The sequence below is a fragment of the Protopterus annectens genome, chromosome 2.part1 (genome assembly GCF_019279795.1).
Source record: "Protopterus annectens isolate FY-2018-M chromosome 2.part1, PAN1.0, whole genome shotgun sequence".
Taxonomy (NCBI): Eukaryota; Metazoa; Chordata; order Ceratodontiformes; family Protopteridae; genus Protopterus; species Protopterus annectens.
Genome location: NC_056729.1, coordinates 561858363 through 561882717, shown reverse-complemented (window position 1 = coordinate 561882717; position 24355 = coordinate 561858363). Strand labels below are relative to the sequence as shown.

General features: G+C 44.4%; 1 protein-coding gene across 1 annotated transcript in view; it reads right to left on the bottom strand.

Annotated features, from left to right (window-relative positions):
- PTCD3 (pentatricopeptide repeat domain 3) overlaps positions 1–24355 on the bottom strand; it is a 1733015-nt gene that overhangs the window by 198759 nt on the left and 1509901 nt on the right. The window contains exon 21 of the mRNA XM_044063464.1: positions 14695–14849. Coding sequence (XP_043919399.1) covers positions 14695–14849 — 155 coding nt within the window. The remainder of the gene's footprint in view (positions 1–14694; positions 14850–24355) is intronic.

The window sequence follows — 24355 nt, the reverse complement described above, 5'->3', positions numbered from 1 at the left end:
GTAAAATCTAAGTTGTCTGTGTACATCTAAGGAGTGCAGTATCGGTTCCCCTTTGTTCTGTGGATTAGAAAAGAAGGTTGGCAAATGAATGGACTGATTAAGGGCCACAATGGATACCACCTGGGACATGGAGGGATTGGTCCTGAGGGACACCCTGTCCGCATGAAATATGATGAAAGGTTCAACTGCCATAAGGACCTGTAATTCAGATACCCTTCTTGCTGAAGTGATTGCTAAAATGAAGGCTGTTTTCCAAGAAAGGAATTTTAACTCTACACTTGCAGCTGGCTCAAAAGGAGGAAGAGTGAGTTTTTTCCAATACAAAGTTAAGGCCCCAGGCTGGGGTTGGGGCTCTCCTGGGTGGTCTTAAGTTTTTGGCCCCTCTGAGGAACTGCTTGAGCAGTGGATGAGAGAAGAGGGGTGGTTCTGTGTTGTAATGAGCTGAAATGGGTGTGAATTTTGATGGAGGAAAAAGAAAGGCCCTTGTGCAGATATTCACATCCCGACCCTACCCCCTGCCCAGAAAACCACAGTGAAAAACTTCTCTAAAGCAAATTTCACTCGCCTCAAAACCAAGGTGGAATCCTTCAAAGCCCCCAGGCCTGTGGAAAATATGGCCCAGACCGCAGAATCCTTTATAAATGCATTCTATGAACACCTTCAGGAATGCATGGATCATGCAATCCCAAATAACACCAAGACCTAATCCTCCAAAGTCAGGCGTCCTGTCTGGTGGACCCCAGCCATAAACAAACTATACAATAGGAGGAGGAAGCTACTACATGATAGAGCAAAATCCCAAAAAGGGAAGGCATCTCTGATCAGTATTAGCAAAAAAACTACGGGCACTCATAAAATCGTCTAAGGCCAGCTTCGAGAGAAAAATTGCACAGGACACTAAGGATAATCACAAGGCTTTCTTTAGTTATGTTAGGAACCTGGGTGAGAATTCTCAGATATGCTCAGAATTAGTCCAAAATGACAAAAAATGCACCAAACCCACAGACATTGCCAACATCCTAGCTGACAGATTCAGCGCAAACTTCTCTCCCCCCCACCTCCCCACCAAAAGGGCAAATATCTATCCCAGCAGAGTGCTGCCCCCTGACATCTCAGATGCTCAGGTAAGAGCCGCCCTCTCCAAAGCAAAAAACACAGCATCAATGGTGCCAGATGGTGTCTCAGGCTGCGTCCTACATGAACTCCAAGAAGAGCTAAACCCAAACATAAAACTACTGTTCAATCTCAGCCTTACTACAGGATATGTACCCAAAGAGTGGCGTACAGCAACAGTGGTCCCTCTCCACAAAGGTGGTGCCTCAACGGATCCTGGAAACTATCGCCCCATAAGCCTGACTAGCTTGGTCTGCAAAGCTATGGAAAGGATCATCATGGACCTCATCAATAAAGTTATTGGGGACCTACAGACACTGGATCCTACCCAGTTCGGCTTTGTTAAGGGCAGATCCTGCCTCTTAAACCTGGTCAATTTCTTTGAAACAGTCACCAAGGCCACTGACGAGGGGAAGGTCATCCACACAGCCTACCTGGACCTCGCAAAAGCCTTCGATACAATACCCCACTCGGGCATTATAGATAAGCTCACCAGCTTAAATATAAACCCCTATGTCACTAGATGGGTTGCAAACTGGCTCAAGGACAGAACCCACATGGTTCGAATTGCTGGAGCCATGTCAGACTTCAAACCAGTTACAAGTGGCGTCCCACAAGGCTCAGTCCTGGGACCTCTCTTGTTCGGTATATATTTCTCGGAGGGACAGGCCAACACGGAAGGACTGTGGCTGACCAAGTTCGCAGATGACTGCAAACTAGGCGCCATGTCAGACTTCAAACCAGTTACAAGTGGCGTCCCACAAGGCTCAGTCCTGGGACCTCTCTTGTTCGGTATATATTTCTCGGAGGGACAGGCCAACACGGAAGGACTGTGGCTGACCAAGTTCGCAGATGACTGCAAACTAGGCGCCATAATCGACTCTCCAGCCAACACAAGCATCCTACAAAAGGGCCTCATAGAAACAGACAACTGGTGCCAGAGCCATGGCCTCAAGCTAAACACCAAAAAGTGTTTAGTCATCCCCTTTGGCAAAAACAAAGTGCCCACAAATTACCACATAGGTGGTAATCCATTAAGTACAGAAGAAGTAATTAGGGACCTGGGGACCCAAGTTGATAGCAATCTCTCATTTGAAAACCACGTGGCCAAAGTGGTTAGAAAAACATTTTATATAGCCCACCTAATCATGAAGGGATTCACATCTAGATCAGGGGAGGTTATCGTGCCTCTTTACTCATCCCTCATCAGGCCCATAACTGAGTACAATGCCCCTTTTGGGATGTACCTTACCAGACACCTGCAGCAACTGGAAAGACCCCAAAAGTACCTCACCAAGAGGATCAAAGGGCTCAAACAGATGCCATATGCTGCCCAGTTAAAGAAACTCCAGCTCTACTCAGTGGCATACCGCCTGCTCAGAGGCGATCTGTGCCTGGCGTATAGGACCATGTCCAACCCGGAATTAATGGACATGCTGCACCTTAGAAAATCCAAATCCCATTGAGCTACGTGCTCAAGAGACTTGAACCTCAGCACTGAAATAAATAGGACATGCTGGAGGGACAGATTCATAACCCAGAGGCTCCCTTCACTCTGGAATAAAATCCCAGTCCAGGTTAGGCAGAGTCCCTCATTGACTCTCTTCAAGAGGAATCTTGATGAATGGAAGGGAGATCGTAGGTTTACCCCGGGTATCACTTCTGTGTCACTGTTAGAGGCACAGTACACTAAGCTTGAAAAAAGGCATAGCAGAATTCATTTAAAATGGGTGGCGAAAGCCAAACACACTCTGGCTAGGCTTATAAATGGCCTAGGGCAGATAGCCTAGTATGAACCTATGAACCATCTCATTTAAGTATTGAAGAATCTGAGGTAAACTGGGTACTGCTGTGCCCATCCCATGAGTTTGGTTCCAGGCACAGAATCTTTTCCATATTTCAGCATAAGATTTTCTAGTACTAGGCCTCATTGCCTCCAAAATGACATCCAACATTTATTTACTGAGGGATGGTAACGAAGAGATTAGGTAATTAGCCAGGCTGCCAGGTTCAGGGTTTGAAGCTGAGAGTGGAGAATCTGGCTCTCCTGCTGTGACAGCAGGGTAGGGGTCTGAGGCAGCTGCCATGCAGCCAGCAGTGAAACTGCGCAAGAGGGGGTGCCAGTGTTGGCGTGGCCAGTCTGGTGCAATCAGTATCGTCCTTGGTTTGTCCTCTTTGATCTTTAATGGTACTCTGGAGAGGAGAGGCAGAGGAGGAAAGGCATAAACTGACACGATTTTTCCAGCTGAAGGACCGAGCATCCACTTTCCAAGCTTATTTGTGGGGAGTCCTTGTGCAGAATTTGTTCAATTGGTAGTTTTTGGGGGAGGCAAACAGGTCCATCTCTGGGCTCCTCCATTTGTTTATCAACATGTTGAATGTCTTTGGTTCCAGTTTCCACTCGTGTGGGTCCATGAGATTTCTGCTTACGTCGTCAGCTGGTGTATTTAGTTTTCATGGCAGGAAATGAGCCTGTAGATGCACTTGGTAGCTTAAGGCTGTGTTCCACAGAGCCATGGCTAGTCTGCAGAGGGGGTAAGAATGGTACCCCCCCCCTGCTTGTTTATGTACCACATAACAGTGGTGTTGTCCATCTTTACCATTAATTGTCCTGGAAGAATGTGGTCCTTGAAGGCTGTCAGAACATTCTGTACAGTTAACATTTCTTTTTGATTGATATGCAGGTGCATTTGACTTGAGTTCCATTTGGCCTGAATGCATTTTCCTGCCAGGTGAGCCTCCCATGCATAGTCTGATGTGTCTGTTGTTAGGGTTTGGGCGGCAGGGGGTAGGGTGAAGGGTTAGTCCCTTATTTTGGTGGCAGACCTCTGCCCACCAAAGGAACTACGCAAGGTATGATAGGAATCATTGCTTCTAGATCCTGAGAATGTTGACACCATAGGCTTTTTAGATACCACTGTAGTTTCCTCATATGTAGTCTTGCATATGGAATTAGTAGAACGCAGGAGGTCATAAACCCCAAGGCTTGCAGTATTTGCCTTGCAGATAGCAGGGTTTTTGTGGCCATTAGTTTGAAGTAAGTTGTCAAATGAATTTGTTTCTCTAGCGTGAGGAAAACCATCTGGGAAGCTGTGTTCAAGCTTGCTCCCAGGAATATAATTTGTTGACAGGGTACCAGATGTGATTTATTTTCGTTTATGGTTACCCCAGACAAGTTAGCACCTTTTGTACAAATGCCAGATGTTTCAAAAGTATGTCCTGGCTTTCTGCCTAAATTAGACAATCATCCAGGTACGGGTATATTTGCATATTTCTTTGCCTGCAAAATGCAATGACTGGATCTAGGCACTTTGTGAATACCCTGGGCACAGTGCATAAGCCAAAGGGCAGTGCAGAGAAAGTACAGTTGTGTACACTTACCATAAATTTAGATGTTCGAGTGTATTCACTGCTGCAGTCATTACATTTGGGTTATCTGCTTGCAGTAGCCCTCAGTCGGCCTGATTAACAAAGTCTTGGATCCTGCATCGGATGCTGTCCCTTCTTACATGACGTCAGGTCGTCAGGGGTATAAAATATGCAGCCAACGCCATTACATCAGTTTTTCTTGCCCCAGATGTCAGGTGCCCCCCTAATGGAAGCAATTAAATCTATAAATAGAAGGATATACCTCCAAGAAAAAAGCAAATACACCAAAAAGCTTTTTGAGCATAGTAAGGGAGAGTAGAGGTATAGCCAAATGAAGGGGGCTGGAGGGAGTGTAACCAGGACTGCAACACTGAATACACTCAAACATCTACATTTATGGTAAGTGTACACAACTGTACTACGTTCTTTGCGTGTCACTGTTGCAGTCATTACATTTGGGTAGATTCCCAAAGCTAAGGTCGAGAGGAGGAATTTAAATAGAATTAGAACCAGCTACAAGGCCCTGCAAGACTACAGTGGCAAAGCCAGCTCTGGATTTAGAGAAAATTGGCAAATGATAATGCTTGGTGAAAGTATGTACAGAACTCCAGGTAGCAGCTTCTAGGATGTCCCTGGTAGGGACGCCACTGAGAAAGGCTGTGGAGGTAGATACAGCCCTGGTTGAATGGGGTCTAATGTCCTGTGGGATAGCATTTCCATGGTGCTTATAGCAGAAATGAATGCAGTGGCCTATCCATTTTGAAATGGTTTGCTTTGAAATAGCTTTCCCTTCTGTCCCTGCAGCAAATGCCACCAGCAGTTGTTCAGATTTCCTTTGAGGTTTAGACCTGTCCAAGTAGAATCTAAGTTGTCTGTGCACATCTAAGGAGTGCAGTATCCATTCCCCTTTGTTCTATGGGTTAGGTAAGAAGGTAGGCAAATGAATGGACTGATTAAGAGCCACACTGGATACCACCTTGGGCATGAAGGAGGGATTGGTTTTGTGTGACACCCTGTCCGTATGAAAGATGATGAAAGGCTCCACTGCCATAACAGCCTGTAATTTAGATACCCTTCTTGCAGAAGTGATTGCTAAAAGGAAGACTGTTTTCCAGGAAAGGAATTTTAAATTTGCAGTAGCAGCTGGCTCGAAAGGAGGAACAGTGAGCTTCTCCAACACAAAGTTAAGGTCCCAGGCTAGAGTTGGAGCTCTCCTGGGTGGTCATAAGTTTTTGGACCCCTGAGGAACTGCTTGAGCAGTGAGAGAAGAGGGGAGGCTCTGTGCTGTAATGAGCTGAAATGGCTGAGGCATGAATTTTGATGGAGGAAAAAGACAAGCCCTTATGAAGCATCTCAGTCAAGTACTGTAGAATCTGAGGTAAATTGGGTACTGCTGCGTTCATCCCTTGAGATTGGTTCCAGGCACAAAATCTTTTCCATTTTGCAGCATAAGATTTTCTAGTACTATGCCTCCTTGCCTCTAGAATGACATCCATCACTGATTTACTGAGGGATGGTAAAGGACAGATTAGGTAATTAGCCAGGCTGTTAGGTTCAGGGTTTGCAGCTGAGGGTGCAGAATTTGGTTCTCCTGCTGAGACAACAGGGAAGGAGTCTGAGGCAGGTGCCATGGGGCCAAACGTGACACACTGAGCAAGAGGGGTTACCAGTGTTGGCGTGGCCAGTCTGATGCAATTAAAATCATCATCCTTGGCTTGTCCTGTTTGATCTTTAGTAGTACGTTGGGGAGCAGCGGCAGAGAAGGAAAGGCATAAATTGATAGGTTTTTCTAGCTGAAGGATAGAGCCATCCACTTTCCAAGCTAGCTTGTGGGGAATCCTTGTGCAAAATTTGTCCAATTGATGGTTCTGAGGGGAGGCAAACAGGTCTATATCTGGGCCCCCCCATTTGCTTGTCAACATGTTGAAAATCCTTGGTTCCAGTTTCCACTCATGTGGGTCCATGAGGTTTCTGCGTAGTCCATCTGCCAGTGTATTTAGTTTTCCTGGCAGGAATTGAGCTTGGTAGCTCAAGGCTGTGTTCCACAATGCCATGGCTAGTCTGCAGAGGGGGTAAGAATGTGTATCGCCCCTGCTTGTTTATGTACCACATGACAGTGGTGTTGTCCGTCTTTACCATTAGTTGTCCTGGAAGAATGTAGTCCTTGAAGGCTGTCAAGAGCATTCTGTACAGCTAACATTTCCTTTTATGTGCAGGTGCATTTTGACTTGGGTTCCATTTGCCCTGAATGCACTTCCCTGCCAGGTGAGCCCCACCATGCATAGTCTGATGCGTCTGTTGTTAAGGTTTGGAAGTGGGAGCCCCCCACTGCTTAGTCCTGTGCGTACCCTGGGACTGAACCCTGGGTGTTCTGCTGGTTCTGCGTTTGGACTGAGAAGGCCTGGAAGAGGCAGGAAAAGACCAATTCTTAGAAGGCCAATGCCTACTAAATCTTGGAGGCTGTACTTGTAGGAAATCTTTAACAGTTTGCATATTGCATTTAGCTTTTTCCTCCATCTTTTTAAGACCACCTTCTGCTTTGTTGCCAAACAGGTGGTCCTGATTTAAGGGAGCATCCAGCAATTTAGCTTTAACATGATCTGTCAAAGATTGCTCTCTTAAACCAAGCATGCCTTCTAAGAACGGACCCAGTGACAGCAGCCCTGCAAGATGCCTCTAGTGAATCAAAACCACATTGCAAAGTATACTTTCCAACCTGTTCAGCAGAATGCATTAAATCCTGTAAATCAGCACAGTCAGGAATCAACATAATTTTCTGTTTAAGCAATCCAATAATATGCTGCTGATACTTTAACATATGAAACTGGCAGTTTAAGGCCCTAATGGCCAAAGTTGCAGAAGTGTATACTTTCTTACCCCATCTATCCATAGCCCTGGAGTCTCTATCAGAGGGAGTAGGGATTTCTGGCAGTAGTAGCCTTAATGCCCTTGGGTCTCTGTGAAATGGTCTCAGGATCTGCAGTAGGATTTTTAAAAAGGAACTTGTGAGAGTCACGAACCCTGTAATATCTATCAGGTTTTCTGTGAGCAGGCGGTAGAGAGTCAGAGGCCAAGCTGGATTCCGAAAAGGAACAATGTCCAGTACAGGAGGGATAGCTAAAGGCCTGTGTTGGGTCAGAAGTAAGAATTCCCTAAGCTTCTCTTTAGAATCAGAGTAATTATTGACTTTTAGTGACATCGGTTTAGAGCAAGAAAAAGTTTACCCAACGGGGTACTTAGCTTTAGTTGAAGACTTCGGTTCTGAAACTCGAAAATGAAAATTTCAGGAGTCGGCCGACTGGCACTTGCAAACTGCTTCTGCTTCGGGCACCGCACGGCAAGAAAGACTGATGTAATGACGTCGGCTGCATGCTTTATACCCCTGACTACCTGACGTCATTGGAAGATGAGACAGCAACCGACGCAGGACCGAGACTTTGATAATCAGGCCGACTGAGGGCTAACTGCAAGCAGATAACCCAAATGTGATGACTGCAACAGTGAAACACGAAGAACATCTGACGACTAGCTTAATGGAAGCATCAGCAGCAGTTTTGGACCTGTGTAGTCTGTCTCTGTCTATCTTTATGTTGTTTCTGAAGATCTGTTGCCTGATGGCTTACCAAAGCCATATCGGAATTCAGGGACTAAGAGCGAAAATATCTAACTACAATAAGGGCCCAATGACGTATAGTTCTTGCGTTGAACAAAGCATAAAAGCAACAGCAGGGGACGTTGTTGTCTGGGCCTAAGCAAGTGACACAGTAAGAATGAAAGTCTCGGTGTGGTATTTACTTTCCACAGGCGAGACAATTGTTAACTTTTTCTGACATCGGTTAGAGCAAGAAAAAAGGATCCCCAATGGGGTACTTAACTTTAGAAGACTTCAACTTCAATTCGGAAATGAAAAACTCAGGTAGGAGCCGACTGGTACTCACGTGAACTGCTTCAGGCTCCTCTGCAAGAAAGACTGATGTAATGGCGTCTGCTGTCTTATTTTATACCATTGATTACCTGACGTCAGTCCTGGAGGGAGAGCAACCAACGCAGAAATACTAAGCCTCTGGTATTCGGGCCAACTGAGGGCTACCCTGGCAGAGATAACCCAAATGTGATGACTGAAACAGTGTAACATGAAGAACATCTTCCTTTTCTCAACTACAATTGAGAATGCAATTAGAAAATCTGTTCAGGATGGTAGAGTTTGATCACCCAACTACAACCTCCTATTGCATCTTCGATGCAACCTAGACGCAACCATTATACAAAAATATGGGCAAGTTGGGACAGAAAAATGTACCATTTGGGGTGTACATTTTCTGAGTTCAATTAAGAAAAAAGGCATTTCTTTTTAAGTCAACTTGTATCACTGCTCCAAAAAAGGCTGCTCCCAGGTCTATATCTGCCACTGCTAAGTTGGAGGCTTTCATTCAATCTACTGTATTTCGTCCATCCATGGTGACATCAAGGCAGTCCTATTAGTAAACATAGGACCACTCAAAAGGCATTACACCCTGGAATCCATTTGGAATCTAAAAACACAAGAACCCATCTCAAACTTGGGGATAAAGCTTGGGATACATAGTAGCACAATAAGACAGATCCCAACAGGCAGATTTTCCTCAAACTACATAATAAAGCAAAAACAAACAAAAAAAAAAACAGATAAGGCAAAATAAGAAAACTCACTACACAGAGCTAAAAGTAAAACATGCCACTAACCCCCAAAAATTCTGGGCAGCTGTCAACCAAGTATTACAATCAGGCAAACCCTCCCCCCAATGTCAGAGGAGAAAATATAAAGATAGTTAATCAATTTAACTACTTCACTTCTTCTGTCCTTAACGTAACTAGCAACAGCCAGCCTTGCACTCTTCCGCAACCAGTCAGCAAGCCAAACTCATACCCTCCATTCACACTCAAAGCAGTTCCTACCAGCACAATATATAAGCACCTCACTAAAACCCACTACTATGGCAATCAACAAACTCCCTGCAGAGTATCTCAAAATTGCCACTAGTGCTATAGCTTATCCCATCTCGATAATTATCAAGTGGTTCACCAATGTGCATACAATTCCAGCCCTTGGGAAAACCTCCTACATACTAACCTTACACAAAGGTAGCTCCTCAACCAAACTTACCAACTACTGCCCCATAGCAATCTTACCCCCCCCAATCAAAAATCCTTGAAAAATATATCCATTTTCAGCTGATGATACATTTACTTATAGTCTCCTTACCAATGCCCATTCCACAGCACCACCACACCAATCATATCCTTCACCAACACTATCAATAAAGGAACCAAGGAAACCTAGTGTCTGCCACCTTCCTTGATCTGTCCAAACCATTCGATACAGTATCCCACAGCAAACTATTTACTATCTTAGCCGAACTCCCTCCTTGCTCTGGTTTCAATACTACCTATCCAACCGCCAACAAGCAGTTAAGTGGCATAATTCCCTCTCCCTCCTTCTCCCAGTAATAACAGGTGCATCACAGGGATCCATTCTGGGACCCCTACTATTTAATACCTTTACAAACACCCTCCACACCACTACCCAGCAGGATACAATAGTCAATATGCAGATGATACTACACTGATCTGTTCAGGCCCCACACTCCAAACAGCCCAGAATAAAACCCAAGAGGCCTTCACCAATATTAAAAACTGGTTAAAAAACTCACAACTAATACTCAACACCAAAAAGACTCAACTTATGCTTTTCCACCCTACCAAAACTATTGACTTCTGCTCTTTTCTCTATCACGTCTGACAATAACACCCAAATCTCCCCAGTATCACAAGCTAAACTTCTTGATGTAATACAGGACTAAAACCTAAAGTTTGACAACCATATAGCATAAACCATATCCAAAGTCGATAAAAATTGTGGAACCCTATACCGCTGCAAAAACTATCTAACCAAAAACACCAAAATTACTATATCCAAAACTCACCTTCTCTCTACATTACTCTGTGCCTCCCCTGTATTAACAAACCTTAACAAGACAGACCTACACAAATTGTCCATGTGCTATAATAAAATACCTAGATTCGCAACCAACTCTAATTTCCACTCCTGTCACTCACTAAAACAACTAGGTTGGCTAAAACTCCCCAACTTACTAAACTATAACCAACTCACCATGTCTCATTACTTGCTGTACCACCCAAACAAGATTCCAGTTCCTGATCTCTCAAGGCTTACTCAATTTTCACAGTTCTGTTTGCCAACTAAGATCCACACACAAAGCCCTTCTTGAAGTAGCTAAGTATAGACACAGTGCTGGTGAATCCCTCTACTCCTATACAGTTGCTAAAATCTGGAATTCTCTTCCACAGGATAGCAGATTGCAAAACAGTAGTCCCATCTTTAAAAGCCCACCTCAATCTCATCTGGCAAAGTATGTGTGCTGACCATGGCTAGTCCTACTACCACCATTCCGATAAATCTTCCTCTTGCACCACTCAAAGGTCAAACACAGAAAAAAACTACTACAACGAATTGTATTTTTAAAAGCATGTATATAACCGTATATAGTATTACTGCACTTGTTTGTTCTTCTTTCGGCTTTTCCCGGTTAGGGGTCGCCACAGCGGAACTCCAGTCCGCTGATTGGCAGTAGATTTTTATGGTGCTGAGGTGCCAGCTCGACACCCAACCTTCAACGAAGGCACGCCCATTTACACATGTCTTTCGAAGGCCACTCGACTGCAGGGAGGACATGCAGACTCCACACAGAAGGTGCTCCAGCCGAGAATCGAACGGGAAAGCATAGTATTACTGCACTTACTCAAATACATTACATTTTCTGCTTTACTACTGTACACTCTATATATTGTACACTTCTGTAACTTATCATACTATGCTATGATATACTACTGTTTGCTCTGTTGTTTGTTTGCTCTAATAATTTGTACTCATTTATTTATTTATTTTTATTTATTTATATTTGTTGACCGCGAGTGTCCGACTGGACGTAGGTCCATTTTCAGCGGAGGTCTGGGGAGAAAACCTCCACAGTTAAAATAAACAGACAGTAGTTACACTGGATTACATACCGATTAACAATTTACATAGCAATTACTTACAGCATATTTACAGATGAAGAACATAGTACACATCAGTAGACAACTAGAATCTTTATATGTGAAGTACATAACAGACATTAACAAATGTTACAAGAAGAAGTTCCTGCTGTATAATAAGTACTGGCTTATGAGCATCTGAGCTTGCTATAATCAAGGTAGTTAGTGGAGTGGAAAGAAAGGTAGTGGTTGGATGGGGAGGGTGATATTAGAGTGGGAGTTGCAAGGGCATAGCCAGGATGTTTTTAAGTGCGCTTTTAGTAAAGTTTTGAAGTGGGTGCATGATGGTATGGAGGTAATTATGGGTGGAAGGGAGTTCCATAATTTGGCTATGGTGCAAGAGAATAGTGCTTCACCAGCAGAGTTATTAGCTTTAGTGATCTGCAAGTGATGTTTGTTGCTGGATCTTAGTGGTCTTGTGGTGCGATAGGGTTGGAGTAGAATCTGGAGGGATGAGACATTTAGTGGATGATTTACTAGTTTGTGGGCAAGTGAGAGTTGATACCATTGAAGGAGGTGAGGGAGTTCAAGCCAGCCCAGTTCAGCAAGTGAGAGATGGTGGTGACTACGGTAGGATGCCCCTGTGGTGAATTTGGTGATTTTGTAGTAGCAGGTCTCTAGCTTGTTTAAATCGCATTGCCTTAGGTTGGTATATATTGGACAGGCATAAAGTAGGGTGAAGATAAGGTGGGAATTTGCTATTGAAATATTTGCTGCTTTGGTGAGAAGTTGCTTATTTCTGTATAGCACTCCTAGTTTATTGTAGACTGTTTTTATGGACAAGGATATGTGAATGTCAAATTTTAGTTTACTGTCTATTTCCACTCCTAGCAATTTGGTATGTTCAGTTGGGTATATAGTGGTGTTGTCTTTTGCTGTGATGTTAAAGTGAGAGTTGTTTTGAGTATGTTTGGTGGGTTGGAAGATGAGTAGTTTAGTTTTGTTTGGGTTGAGTATTAATTGGGGATCGGATAACCAAGTTTCAACAGAGGAAAAGGCTTCCTGTGTGACTTTATGCAGTTTGGGTAGGGACTGGGCTGAGCAGATGATGGTTGAGTCATCTGCGTATTGTATGAGTGTGCCATGTTTGGTGGCAGAGGCTAGATTATTGGTGAAAACACAGAAAAGTAGGGGTCCAAGGATGGATCCTTGAGGAACCCCTATGGAGACAGGTAGTTGGGGAGATATGTCATTCTGCCATACAACGGATTGTTGGCGGTCAGACAGGTAACTCTGAAACCAGTTGGTGACCGATTGTGAGAAGGATAGGTTATTGAGGACAGAGATAAGTTGTTTGTGTGGGATCATGTCAAATGCTTTAGATAGGTCTAGGAAAGTAGCAGAGGAGAGATAGCCATTGTTTTTATGCTGAAGGATAGTGTTAGTAAAGGAGAGTAAGGCAGTGGTGGTGCTATGGTTTGGTCGGAAACCATGCTAAGTATTGGAAAGGAGGTTGTTAGTAAGGAGGTAGTCTGAGACCTGAGAGTGTATGTATCTCTCTAGTATTTTGGAGAGTGGAGAAAGAATAGCTATGGGGCGGTAACTGGTTAGTTCTGTGGAGGGTCCGCCTTTGTGGAGAGGAATTATATGTGATACTTTCTCCACAGTGTGGGAACGTAACTTTCTGACTGAGATCGGTTAATCAAGATGGATACTGGGTAGGCCAGAGCATCAGCTGCGATTTGTAGGTATTCACTTGGGAGGTTGTCTGCTGCTAATCTGGTGGGCTTAAGTTTAGTTAAGAGTTTTTTATGTTGGAGGTAGGTACAGGAGAAAAAGAGAAGGCAGTGGGGAGATTACTAGTTGAAGGTGTGGGTTGGTTGTTTAGCTAGTGATAGTATGGTTTGTGTGAAGTGTGTGTTGAATGAGGTAGCAATATTTTCTGAGGAGTGAGGGATGTTAGGAGGAGGGGTACTGACTTTACCTGGGTGGAGGATGGAGTTTATGGAGGACCAGAATTGTTTGGGGCTGTGTTGAGAGGAGTCTAGGGCAGACTGGTAGTATTGGAATTTGTCCTGTTTTATTAGCTTTTTGACTCTATTGCGCAGTTTTAGGAATTTCTGTCTAGTTGAGGGGCTCAACTAGTTAATTGTTTGGGGCTGTGTTGAGAGGAGTCTAGGGCAGACTGGTAGTACTGGAATTTGTCCTGTTTTATTAGCTTTTTGACTCTACCGCGTAGTTCTAGGAATTTCTGTCTAGTTGAGGGGGTTTTGGTTTTGCGCCAGTGCTCCCAGGCTTTATCCCGGTTTTTCATTTCTGACTTAGTGGTTTTCTGTAGCCATGGGGAGGGTTGTGCTTTGATTCTGGAAAGTCTTATGGGGGCATGGTAATTAAGGATGCTCAGGAAGGTAGTATTAAAACATTTAACTGCGTCATCGAGGCTAAGGTACTTTAGAGGATGCCAGTTACATTCTTTGAGGGATGAGATGAATGTGAGTGAGTTAAAGTTTAGTTTTTTACGTATTTGACAGTAGATGACAGGTTTAGCTTGGTATAGGTATTTTTTGAGTAGGAATGTTGGGGAGTGATCATCTCTGACTTTTGTATATTTATTATGTAAGTGGAGCTTTTGTATTTTTTATCATTGTCATGTATGTGGAGCTTTTCTCCCCAGATCTCTGCTGAAAACAGGCAGCTGATTGCCTAGTCAGACCAACCCAGTAATCAAATATAAAAATAAAATACATTTGGTGAAAAAAAGAGGTTAAAAAAAAAAGAAGCAGTACTCTGCAACATGGCTGATACTGCAGAACACTGACATTAAAATGCACATCACAATGACCCACTAAGGAAAAACAAATCTCACTGTACTAAGATTTAAGCTGTTTGTGGCCTACAATTAAGCTATCACATTAATGGCTCATGAAACAGTTGGCTACACTTACAAGTACAGCAGTGCCCCCTATCTGATGGAGTCACCACAAGGCAATATCTGTTGCTAGGACAGGAAGCTTGCCACCATTATAGAAACGGCTGCAAACCAACATGTTTGTATTCTAAAGACAGAGAAGAGGACCACCCCCAACACAAACATACAATTTTGGAAGCATAAGTTAAAAATGCACTACTGGATAAGGCAGAGTTAAGATGGGTCATGGAAGCTGGAATTGGTCTTACTTTGTTCCTCAGAGAGTAGAAATTCCTCTCTTGCCCGAGAAGCAAGCTTCACAACTGGTAGACTGCAGGCAGCAGCTAGTTTTATCAACTCAATTGCCTGCACCGGGTCATTCTTTTCTTTAACAAGATCCATAAATTCATTCAGCAGTTCCTCCCTAAGAAAGAAAACAGTTACAGTTCACTCAAAACTGCTCCAGTTGGATAGTAAACATGCCACCTAATTCAACAATGTTCATTTATCCTTAAAGCATATACCAGTAATACATGTGACTTTGAATTACGTTAGAATACAGTGTGTTTCCTTACTAAGGAAAAACAAATCTCAGCTTACAGTTACGCAACAAAGAAATTAACAAAGCAAAACAAACATTAACGGCTGTAGAGTAAAAACTGTTTAGTTCAAAACAAACGGCTACTGCAACAGGCCTTTCTTGCTCACAGATGTGTGTGTTCTATCAGCTGTACCAGTCTTCAGAGGCAATCAAGAGGAATGAAAGTTAAATACTTACCATAACACTAGATATGTGTTGTCTGCTGCTCTCCTCAAATGATAGGTTATCAGATCCGTACAGATCAGGTGCTAGCAACTTTTAGACATTTGGATCCAAGGCTCTGGCTTCCCCTCTACCCAGAATTCCCTACCATTAACAAAGAACCTCTGATTAAGTTTGCCTGCTTAACATAGGAAATTTTACAAACAATCAGAAAAAATATATGGATACGAGTGTAGGGGAAAAAATACAGTTACCAACCAAGACAATGCTCCAGGAAGGGCCACTGTGGTCAACTGACAGCTCAGCATTCAGGTGTTAAAGACAAAAAAGACAAATAAGACTAAATCAAGCCATGAAAAAGGCAATTATAGTTTTATTCTCCAAGTTCACCGATCTTGATAGTGCCAACATCCAAGCCATGAAAAAGGCAATTATAGTTATAGTGCTGTACGTGCAGAGCTCTTCTACTTTTGCAGTCTGCTTCTGTTCTGCTATTGGCTGGGTGTTGGCACCATCAAATTCGGTGAACTTGGAGAATAAAACTACGATTGCCTTTTTTCATGGCTTGATTTAGTCTTGTTTGTCTTTTTTGCCTTTAACACCTGAATGCTGGCCATTTGTGACTGGTTGCTGATTTGGTTTGGCCCTGCATTGCCGTACATGCAGAGCTCTTCTACTTTTGCTACTGACAGCTCAACAATGATGATCCAACTGTGGTTAGTTGGAAGCCCAACAGTGACAATCCACTGCGGTCAACTGAGACTGCAACAGTGACAATCTGGCAGGAGAATGGAGGAAGGGAAAGCTGAGGATGATGGAAGATCTAGCATTGTAAGTATATAACTTTTGTATCCGATTGTGTCTCCTCTTGTCCATCTTCAACTGATGGGACACAGTCCTCAGCTGCCAAAAGCCCTGACAGGTCTGAAGAAAGAACACTTCAGAGGATGGTGGTAAACAAAGCTAAAGACCCAGATTCCAAATCCAGTTTATAATGGGATATGAACATATGTACAGTGGACCAAGTGGCTGCAGCACAAATACCAAAAGGAACTCTGGAAAAGAAAGCTGTAGAAGTTGCAACAGCTCTTGCTGAATAAGCTTTAGGACTGTAAAGTAAAGAGAAGTTATGTACTTACCATAACGTTCCATGTTAGTTGTCTTGTTCTCGCCTTCTTTCTTGCTGGATGGGTTCGGAGCCGAACCTCGGCTCCGACTCTGCCTATTACTAAAGCTCAAAAGCTATTTTTACCGGCTCGAGACTATGCTATGTCCCATAATGCTAGGCGTGATATACCCAGATCTCGTTTGATAGCTAACACTATGGACATACATATGTCCCCACCATGACTGAGAATATATATATATATATATATATATATATATATATATATATATATATATATATATATATATACACATACGCACATATATCTACCTCTATACATCTAGATATACAAAACTCTTATAAGAGTTACCAAGAAGGGGAAAGGGGTAGCTAAGGAGATAACTCTCATGATAAACACATCTCAGAAGATACTCTCGGTCTTGCCAGGCTAGGGGGATGGAGGGTGGGAAGTAAGAAAGAAGGCGAGAAGAAGACAACTAACATGGAACGTTATGGTAAGTACATAACTTCTCAATGTTAAGCTGTCAATCTCGCCTTCATTCTTGCTGGATGGGACAGCGTCCCTAGCACCTTAGTTCTGGGTGGCTCAATGGAACAAACTCTTGAGTACGGTGGAACCAAAATCAGCCCTACTTCTAGAGGTCATGTCCAGCTTGTAATGAGAAATGAAGGTATGAGGAGAGGCCCATATGGCCGCTGCACAAATGGAATCCATTGGCAATCTTGCCTGAAAGGCTACTGAAGAGGCTAATGCTCTGGTTGAATGAGCTCTGGGCTTAATAGGGAGCTCTTTATGCCTCAATTGGTAAATCAGCATAATAACAGAGGTCAACCACCTGGACAAGGTTACTTTGGAAACTGGCAGGCCTTGTTTCCCTTCTGCATAAGACAGGAAGAGCTGTTGTGATTTCCTCGTCTGCTTGGTTCTATCCAGGTAGAAGCATAATTGACGGTGAACGTCTAGACAATGTAACTTCCGTTCAGACCTATTGGTATAAAGTGGGAAGAAAATAGGAAGATCGATGGTCTGATTCAGATTTTTTTCAGAGAGTACTTTGGGTAAAAAGGACGGATTAGTCCTAAGTGACACTCTATCTTTGTGAAAAAAGTACAGTTTTGTACCTACCATAAATGTAGATGTCCGATAGGAATGCATCTGCAGTCCTTACAAATGGGTTGTCCTGTCGTCAGGCAGCCCTTCGGTCGGCCGGATTCCAAAGTCTGGGTCCGGCTTCGGCTGGTGTCACACTTCACCCGACGTCATCTCTGCAGTTTTTCGGTTATAAAGGCATCAGCCGACGCCATCTTCCTCAGTGTTTCTTGCCCCAGATGCCAGGTGCCCTCTTGGATGGCTAAATTTGGATAAATGTCAATGTTTCCAAATAGTAGAGAGCAAACACACAAAATAAGCATGTATGTACATATATACAAACAAATACACCATAATAGATCCCCCCCAAGCTAGCTGAAGGCTGGCAAATACCCTAGGAGTACCTCAGAGGGGAAGGTGGGTGGGTAATCCTGACTGCAGATGCATTCCTATCGGACATCTACATTTATGGTAGGTACAAAACTGTACTATGTCCTTCAAGGATGCATCTGCAGTCCTTACAAATGGGTAGAATACCATAGCTAAACAAGGGGAGGAGGAAAAGAGTAGAGATTATGGTGTAGCTAGGATCCCTTGCAAAACAGCAGTGGCAAAACCTGCTCGGGATCTAGAGTATAAAGGTAAATTGTAATGCTTGGCAAATGTATGCACGGAGGTCCAAGTAGCAGCCTCTATAATGCCCTTGGTAGCCACTCCTCGTAAGAAAGCTGTGGTAGTGGCTGTAGCCCTTGTGGAGTGAGGCCTGATGTTCTCTGGAGTTTTCTTTCCATGGTAGGAGTAACAAAATCTAATGCAATTTCCAATCCATTTTGAGATTGTCTGTTTTGAAATTGGTTTTCCTTCCTTTCCTGTGGCATATGCTACCAGAAGCTGGTCAGTTTTTCTATAGGACTTAGTCCTGTCCAGGTAGTAGCATAATTGTCTATGTACATCCAAGGTATGCAAGAGTCTTTCTCCTCTGTTCTGTGGGTTTGGGAAGAATGTAGGTAGGTGGATAGCCTGATTTAATGACACTCTGGATACCACCTTAGGCATAAATGTAGGATTTGTTCTCATGGACACTATCTTGATGGAAGATCAGGAAGGGTTGTACTGCCATTAATGCCTGTAGTTCGGAGACCCTTCTTGCTGAAGTTATTGCCAGCAGGAAAGCAGTCTTCCAGGATAAGTATTGTAATTCTGCTGTTGCTGCTGGTTCGAAAGGAGGAAGTGTCAATTTTTCTAGCACAAAGTTCAAGTCCCATGCTGGCAATGGTGGTTTCCTGGGAGGTTTTACATTTTTAATTCCTCTCAGAAACTGTCTGAGCAGGGGATGAGAGAAGACAGGAGGATCCAAGCTATACTGTGCTGAAATAGCTGATGCATGTATCTTGATGGAAGAATAGGACAGGCCTGTGTGGAAGAGCTCTGCCAAGTACTCCAGGATGTTGGCCAAGTTTACCAGAGTCACATCTTCTCCCTTTGCAGTACTCCAAATGAGATATCTTTTCCATTTTGCTGCATAATTTTTTCTTGTTGAAGGTCTGCGCCTCCAGGATTATGTCTTTAACCCTTTGGGATAAGTTTGGGTTAATTGCTGTTATGTAATGTTCCAGGCAGTTAGCTGCAGAGTTTTCAGGTTTGGATGCAGGATGTTGTAGTTGTTCTGTGTTAACAGTAATGGGATCAGGGGTAGTGTCCATATTTGTTCCCGAGACATGCTCCTCAGCAATGGGTACCAATGTTGTCTTGGCCAGTCTGGAGCTATCAGAATGATCCTTGGACGGTCCTCTTTGATCTTCAGAAGCACCTTGTGCATCAAAGGAAGTGGTGGAAATGCGTATGCTGTCAGGTTTTTCCAACTGAAAGATAGGGAGTCCACCTTCCAAGCAAGTGGGTGGTACGTCCTTGTGCAGAATTTCCTTAGCTGGTGATTGAATGGGGATGCAAACAAGTCTATTTGTGGTAATCCCCATTCCCTTGTGATGGCTTTGAAGATGTCCGGACGAAGCATCCATTTGTGGGCATCTGTGGTTGTTCTGCTTAATATGTCTGCTAGAATGTTTTCTTTTCCCGGTACAAAAATTGCTTGTAACTGAATGTTGTAGCTCAGGGCCACATCCCATAGGTCCAGTGCCAGCCGGCATAGAGGATATGAATGGGTGCCCCCCTGTTTGTTGATGTACCACATAACTGTGGTGTTGTCTGTCCTTATCATCAACTGACCTTCTTGGAGAAATGGTCTGAATGACTGGATTGCCAATTTTACTGCCAGCATTTCCTTTAGATTTATGTGTAGACGCAGCTGGTCTTGAGTCCATAAGCCTTGTATGCACTTGTCCTGCATGTGTGCTCCCCAACCGAGGTCTGAGGCATCTGCCGTGATGGCTTGGCTTGGTTGGCTGTTGCAGAAGGGCAATCCTGTGTTTGATTGACAGGCCTGAGCCCACCATAGGAACTCTTGTTTCAGGCATGGAATTATTGGGATTTTGGTTTCTAGGCTGTGCTTGTGTTGGGACCACAAGTTCCTTAGGTACCATTGTAGCTTTCTCATATGCAGTCTGGCATGAGGGACCAGAATTATGCAGGATGCCATGAAGCCTAGAGCTTGCAGTACTTTTCTTGCAGTTAGGTGGTTCTGCTTTGTTAATGCTAAGAAGTAGAGAGGTAGTTGCTCTTTCTTTTCTGCAGTTAGGAATGCCATTTGTTTTGATGTGTCCAGCTCTGCACCCAGAAAGGTTATTCTTTGGGATGGAATCAGCCTTGACTTTTTTATATTGACTGTATATCCCAAGGCTTGCAGCAGGTAAATGACTCTTTGTAAGTCTTCTGCTAGCTTGGTTTTGTTGTCCGCTTGTATCAGGCAGTCGTCCAGGTAGGGATAAATTTGGATTCCCTGAAGTCTGCAATGAGCAATTACTGATGCCAGGCATTTCGTGAACACTCTGGGCGCAGTAGATAAGCCAAAGGGCAATGCTGAAAATTGATAATGCTCTGATCTGAGGTATCTTCTGCAAATTGGTCTTATGGGGACGTGCAGGTATGCCTCCTTGAGATCTAGAGTTACCAGCCAAGACTCCTTGCCCAGCATGGGAAGAAGCTGCTGTAGGGTCAGCATTTTGAATTTTGGAACAATAAGGAATGTGTTTAAAGCGGACAGGTCTAGAATGGGTCTCCATTTGTTTTCTTTTCTTGGTACCAGGAAGAGTCTGGAGTAAAATCCCTTTCCTTGCTCCATAGTTGGTACCCTTTCCACAGCTCTCATTCTTAATAGCTGAGATATTTGTTTTAGAGCTTCTGTCCTTTGAGTAGGTGGTAGGTTTGGCATTCCTCTCTTCCCTGGTAGAGTATGGAAATGGAACCTGTAACCTTGGTCTATAGTCTGCAAAATCCATTTTTCCCTTGTGATACAATGCCAGTTTTTTGAAAATAAGGGTAGTTTTCCACCTAAGGGTGCTTCTAGTTGTTCCCTGGTAGGCGGTGCCACTGTCAAGTCACTGTGATTGAGTTGTTGTAGTGGTGGTGGCTGCGTCTGTGCCTCGCTGGTTGTTACCTTGCCATTGGCGTCCCCTGTAGGCACCCCTGGATTGGTTTCTGCCTCTTGAACGCCTATTCCTGCCACTCTGAGCCTTAGAGGAGTCCGGAAAGGACCAATTCTTGGATGGCCAGTTCCTGCTAAACCTTGGAGGTTGAACCTGTAAGAAATCTTTCACCTTTTGTACAGATTTCACCTTCTCTTCCATCTTTTTTAGCACCGGCTGAGCAGGGGAACCAAATAAATTGACCTAGTCCATGGGTGCATCCAAAAGCTTTGATTTGACATGGTCTGGTAATGCCTGTTCTTTCAACCATGCATGTCTCCTGATAACTGTGCCAGTCATGGCTGATCTAAAGGAAGCCTCCAGTGCATCATAGCCACATTTTAAAGAATGGTTACTAACCTGCTGTATGTTATGTACCATTTCCTGAATATATTTTTTATCTAAAGATTCTTCAGAGGAAAGCTTTTTAGTTAACTGGTCAAGCATAAACTCTTGATATTGAATCATATGAAATTGGCAGTTCAAAGCCCTAGCTGACAAGGTAGCAGAAGTGTAAACTTTTTACCCCATCTCTCTAAGGACCTGGATTCCCTTTCAGAGGCGAGAGGGTTTTTAGTAGAAGTAGCAGCTACAGCTTTAGGGCCCTGGGCGATGGTCTCTGGATCTGCAAAAGGAGCCTTGTATAAATGGTGATGAGTGTCCGGGACCCTGTAGAACCTATCGGGCTTAGCAGGAGCCGGAGGTAATGAATCAGGAGCAGTGCAAGCATCATTAAATGCATCATCTACAACAGAAAGAACTGGAGGTATAGCTAAAGGCCTATGTTGTGGCAAATGTAGAAAGGTTCTAAGCCTTTTTCTGGAGTCTGAGAAATCTTGGCCCTGCCACTGAAATTGTTCCCTCATAGCATGCAAGGTTTCCCCAAAGGAAAATTCCTCAGGTGGAGAGGCTGAAGGAATGGACTCTTCAGCGTCAGAGTCTTCGTAAGGAGAATAAGAAGCTTCAGGAAGGTCTGTATGTTCTGATTCATCAGAGGAACCATCAGTGGATACTGGTTCAGGGGGCTCTGCTCTAGGCCTCTTTTCTGGAGGAGGGAGAGAGGACCTGTCTGGATGAGGCTGGGATCCGCGAATTAAAGAAATTAAATCCTCAGCCAAAGATAGCATATGAGAGCTAGTGCTGGGCCTGTGTGAGGAGGGTTTGGCAGGCACAGATTTTGAAGCTTTGGCTGCTTTAGCCCTGGCAAAGGCCTTAATAGACATAGCTGCAGGAGGCCTAGCAGCTCCACGTGCAGGGGTTGAAACATCCAGGGGAATTGTGTCTGATAATTCCTGAGAAACCGCAACAGAAGGCTGGATTTCAGAAGCAGATTCTGCCAGGTTAGAGGAGGCCTCGGTAGGAGGCATGGTTTCGGCTGGAGAAAGAACCGCTTGCTCGGTTTCGGCCGAAACCGAGACACTCACGGTTTGCTTAATCGCAGTTTCGGCCGAGACCGCGGACCGCGAGTGTTGGTCCTTTTCTTTTCGTTTTTTGGAAATTTGCATAGTCGGAGGATCCGACGGCATAATGTAGGCAAAATCAGAGCCGAAAATTTGTTCAGCAAACTCCGACCGACGTCTAAGCGTCCGTCAGTTAAAAGAAGCGCAGGCTAGACAAGCTGCTACGTCGTGGTCTGGGCCTAAGCAATGTATACAGTAGGAGTGGAAATCTTTATGAGGTATTTGTTTCCCACAAGATAAACAGTTCTTCACTTTCTCTGACATCGGCTGAGGCAAGAAAGAGTCCCCAATGGGGTACTTAGCTTTTTAGAAGTCTTCGAAGTAGTATTCGGTAGTAGTAATCTCTGGATCTGACCGACCGGCACTTGCGAACAGCTTCTGCTTGCGCCACGGCAAGAAAGACTGAGGAAGATGGCGTCGGCTGATGCCTTTATACCCGAAAAACTGCAGCGATGACGTCGGGTGAAGTGCGACACCAGCCGAAGCCGGACCCAGACTTTGGAATCCGGCCGACCGAAGGGCTGCCTGACGACTGGACAACCCATTTGTAAGGACTGCAGATGCATCCTTGAAGGACATCAAGGTAAGGAGGGCGAACACAAACGGCTTGAACCTTCTCGCTGAAGTGATGGCTACTAAAAACAGAGTTTTCCAAGAGAGCAACTTTAATGAACAGGAAGCCGCAGGTTCAAAGGGAGGGAGAATTAAAGACGACAGCACCAAATTTAGGTCCCATGGTGGGGGAGGATCTTTTACCGGGGGCCTAAGTAAGAGGGTTCCTTTTAGAAAGGCTTTACAAAGCTTGTGTGACATAATGCTGGTCTCTGACAATCCAACGTGAAAATTCGCAATGGCTGCCAACTGAACTCTGATGGTGGCTGAAGAAGATCCCATTTGAAAAAGTTCTGCCAAAAACTCTAAGACTGTATGGACAGGGGCTGTAAAAGGGTCAACTTTTTTCTCCCCTGCCCAAACAGAGAAACGCTTCCATTTGCTAGCATAAGTCTTTCTGGTAGTACACTTGTGTGAAGCGAGGATGATGTCATGAATTGAATGAGAGACTGAGGGAAGCCTGGCTAGGGTTGGAAGTGGAGCAACCAAGCTGTGAGGTTGAGAGATCGGAGAGAGTGATGCAGCCCACCTGACTGATGTGTCAGAAGATCTGTCGCTGGGTCCAGATGCCAGGGTTGATCTAATAGATGATGTTGCAGGAACGGGAACCAAGTTTGTCGAGGCCAGTAAGGGGCAGCAAGGATCATTCTGGATCTCAAAACAGTTGCTTTCTGGATTAGCTGAGTAATTAAGGGAAAGGGGGAAAAGCATACAGAAGACCTCAGGGCCAATCGTGGACTAGAGCATCTCTGGGGGAAAGACCTGGGAGAGGGAAGAAGGTGAAGAAGTCTGGGCACTTGCTGTTTTGAGGGGTTGCAAAAAGATCGCAGCAAGGCTGACCCCACCTCCTGAAGATGTTTTCCACTACTAGCTGGTTGAGAAGACCACTCGTGAGGCATGAGAATGGCTCTGCTCAGCCTGTCCGCTATGACGTTGGACTTTCCAGGGATATGCATTGCTACCAGAAAACGTTGGGAAGAGATCGCCCACTGCCACAGTGAGTGCTTCTCGACATAGGGGGTAGGACCTGGTTCCGCCCTGCTTGCTGATGTACCACACTACAGACATATTGTCTGTCTGAATTGCAATAGTCCCGGTGGATAGAGAGTCTTGAAGGGCCTGCAACGCTAAAAGCACCGCTCTCATTTCCAAGACATTTACGTGCAGGTGGCTTTCGAAAGGCTGCCTTGTGCCCTGGACTGTCCTGCCCTGAAAATGCCCCCATCCCCACCCGATCAGGAAGGCATCCGTTGTCACAGTAGCCACAGGAGGAGGAAGGACAAAGGGTCTGCCCT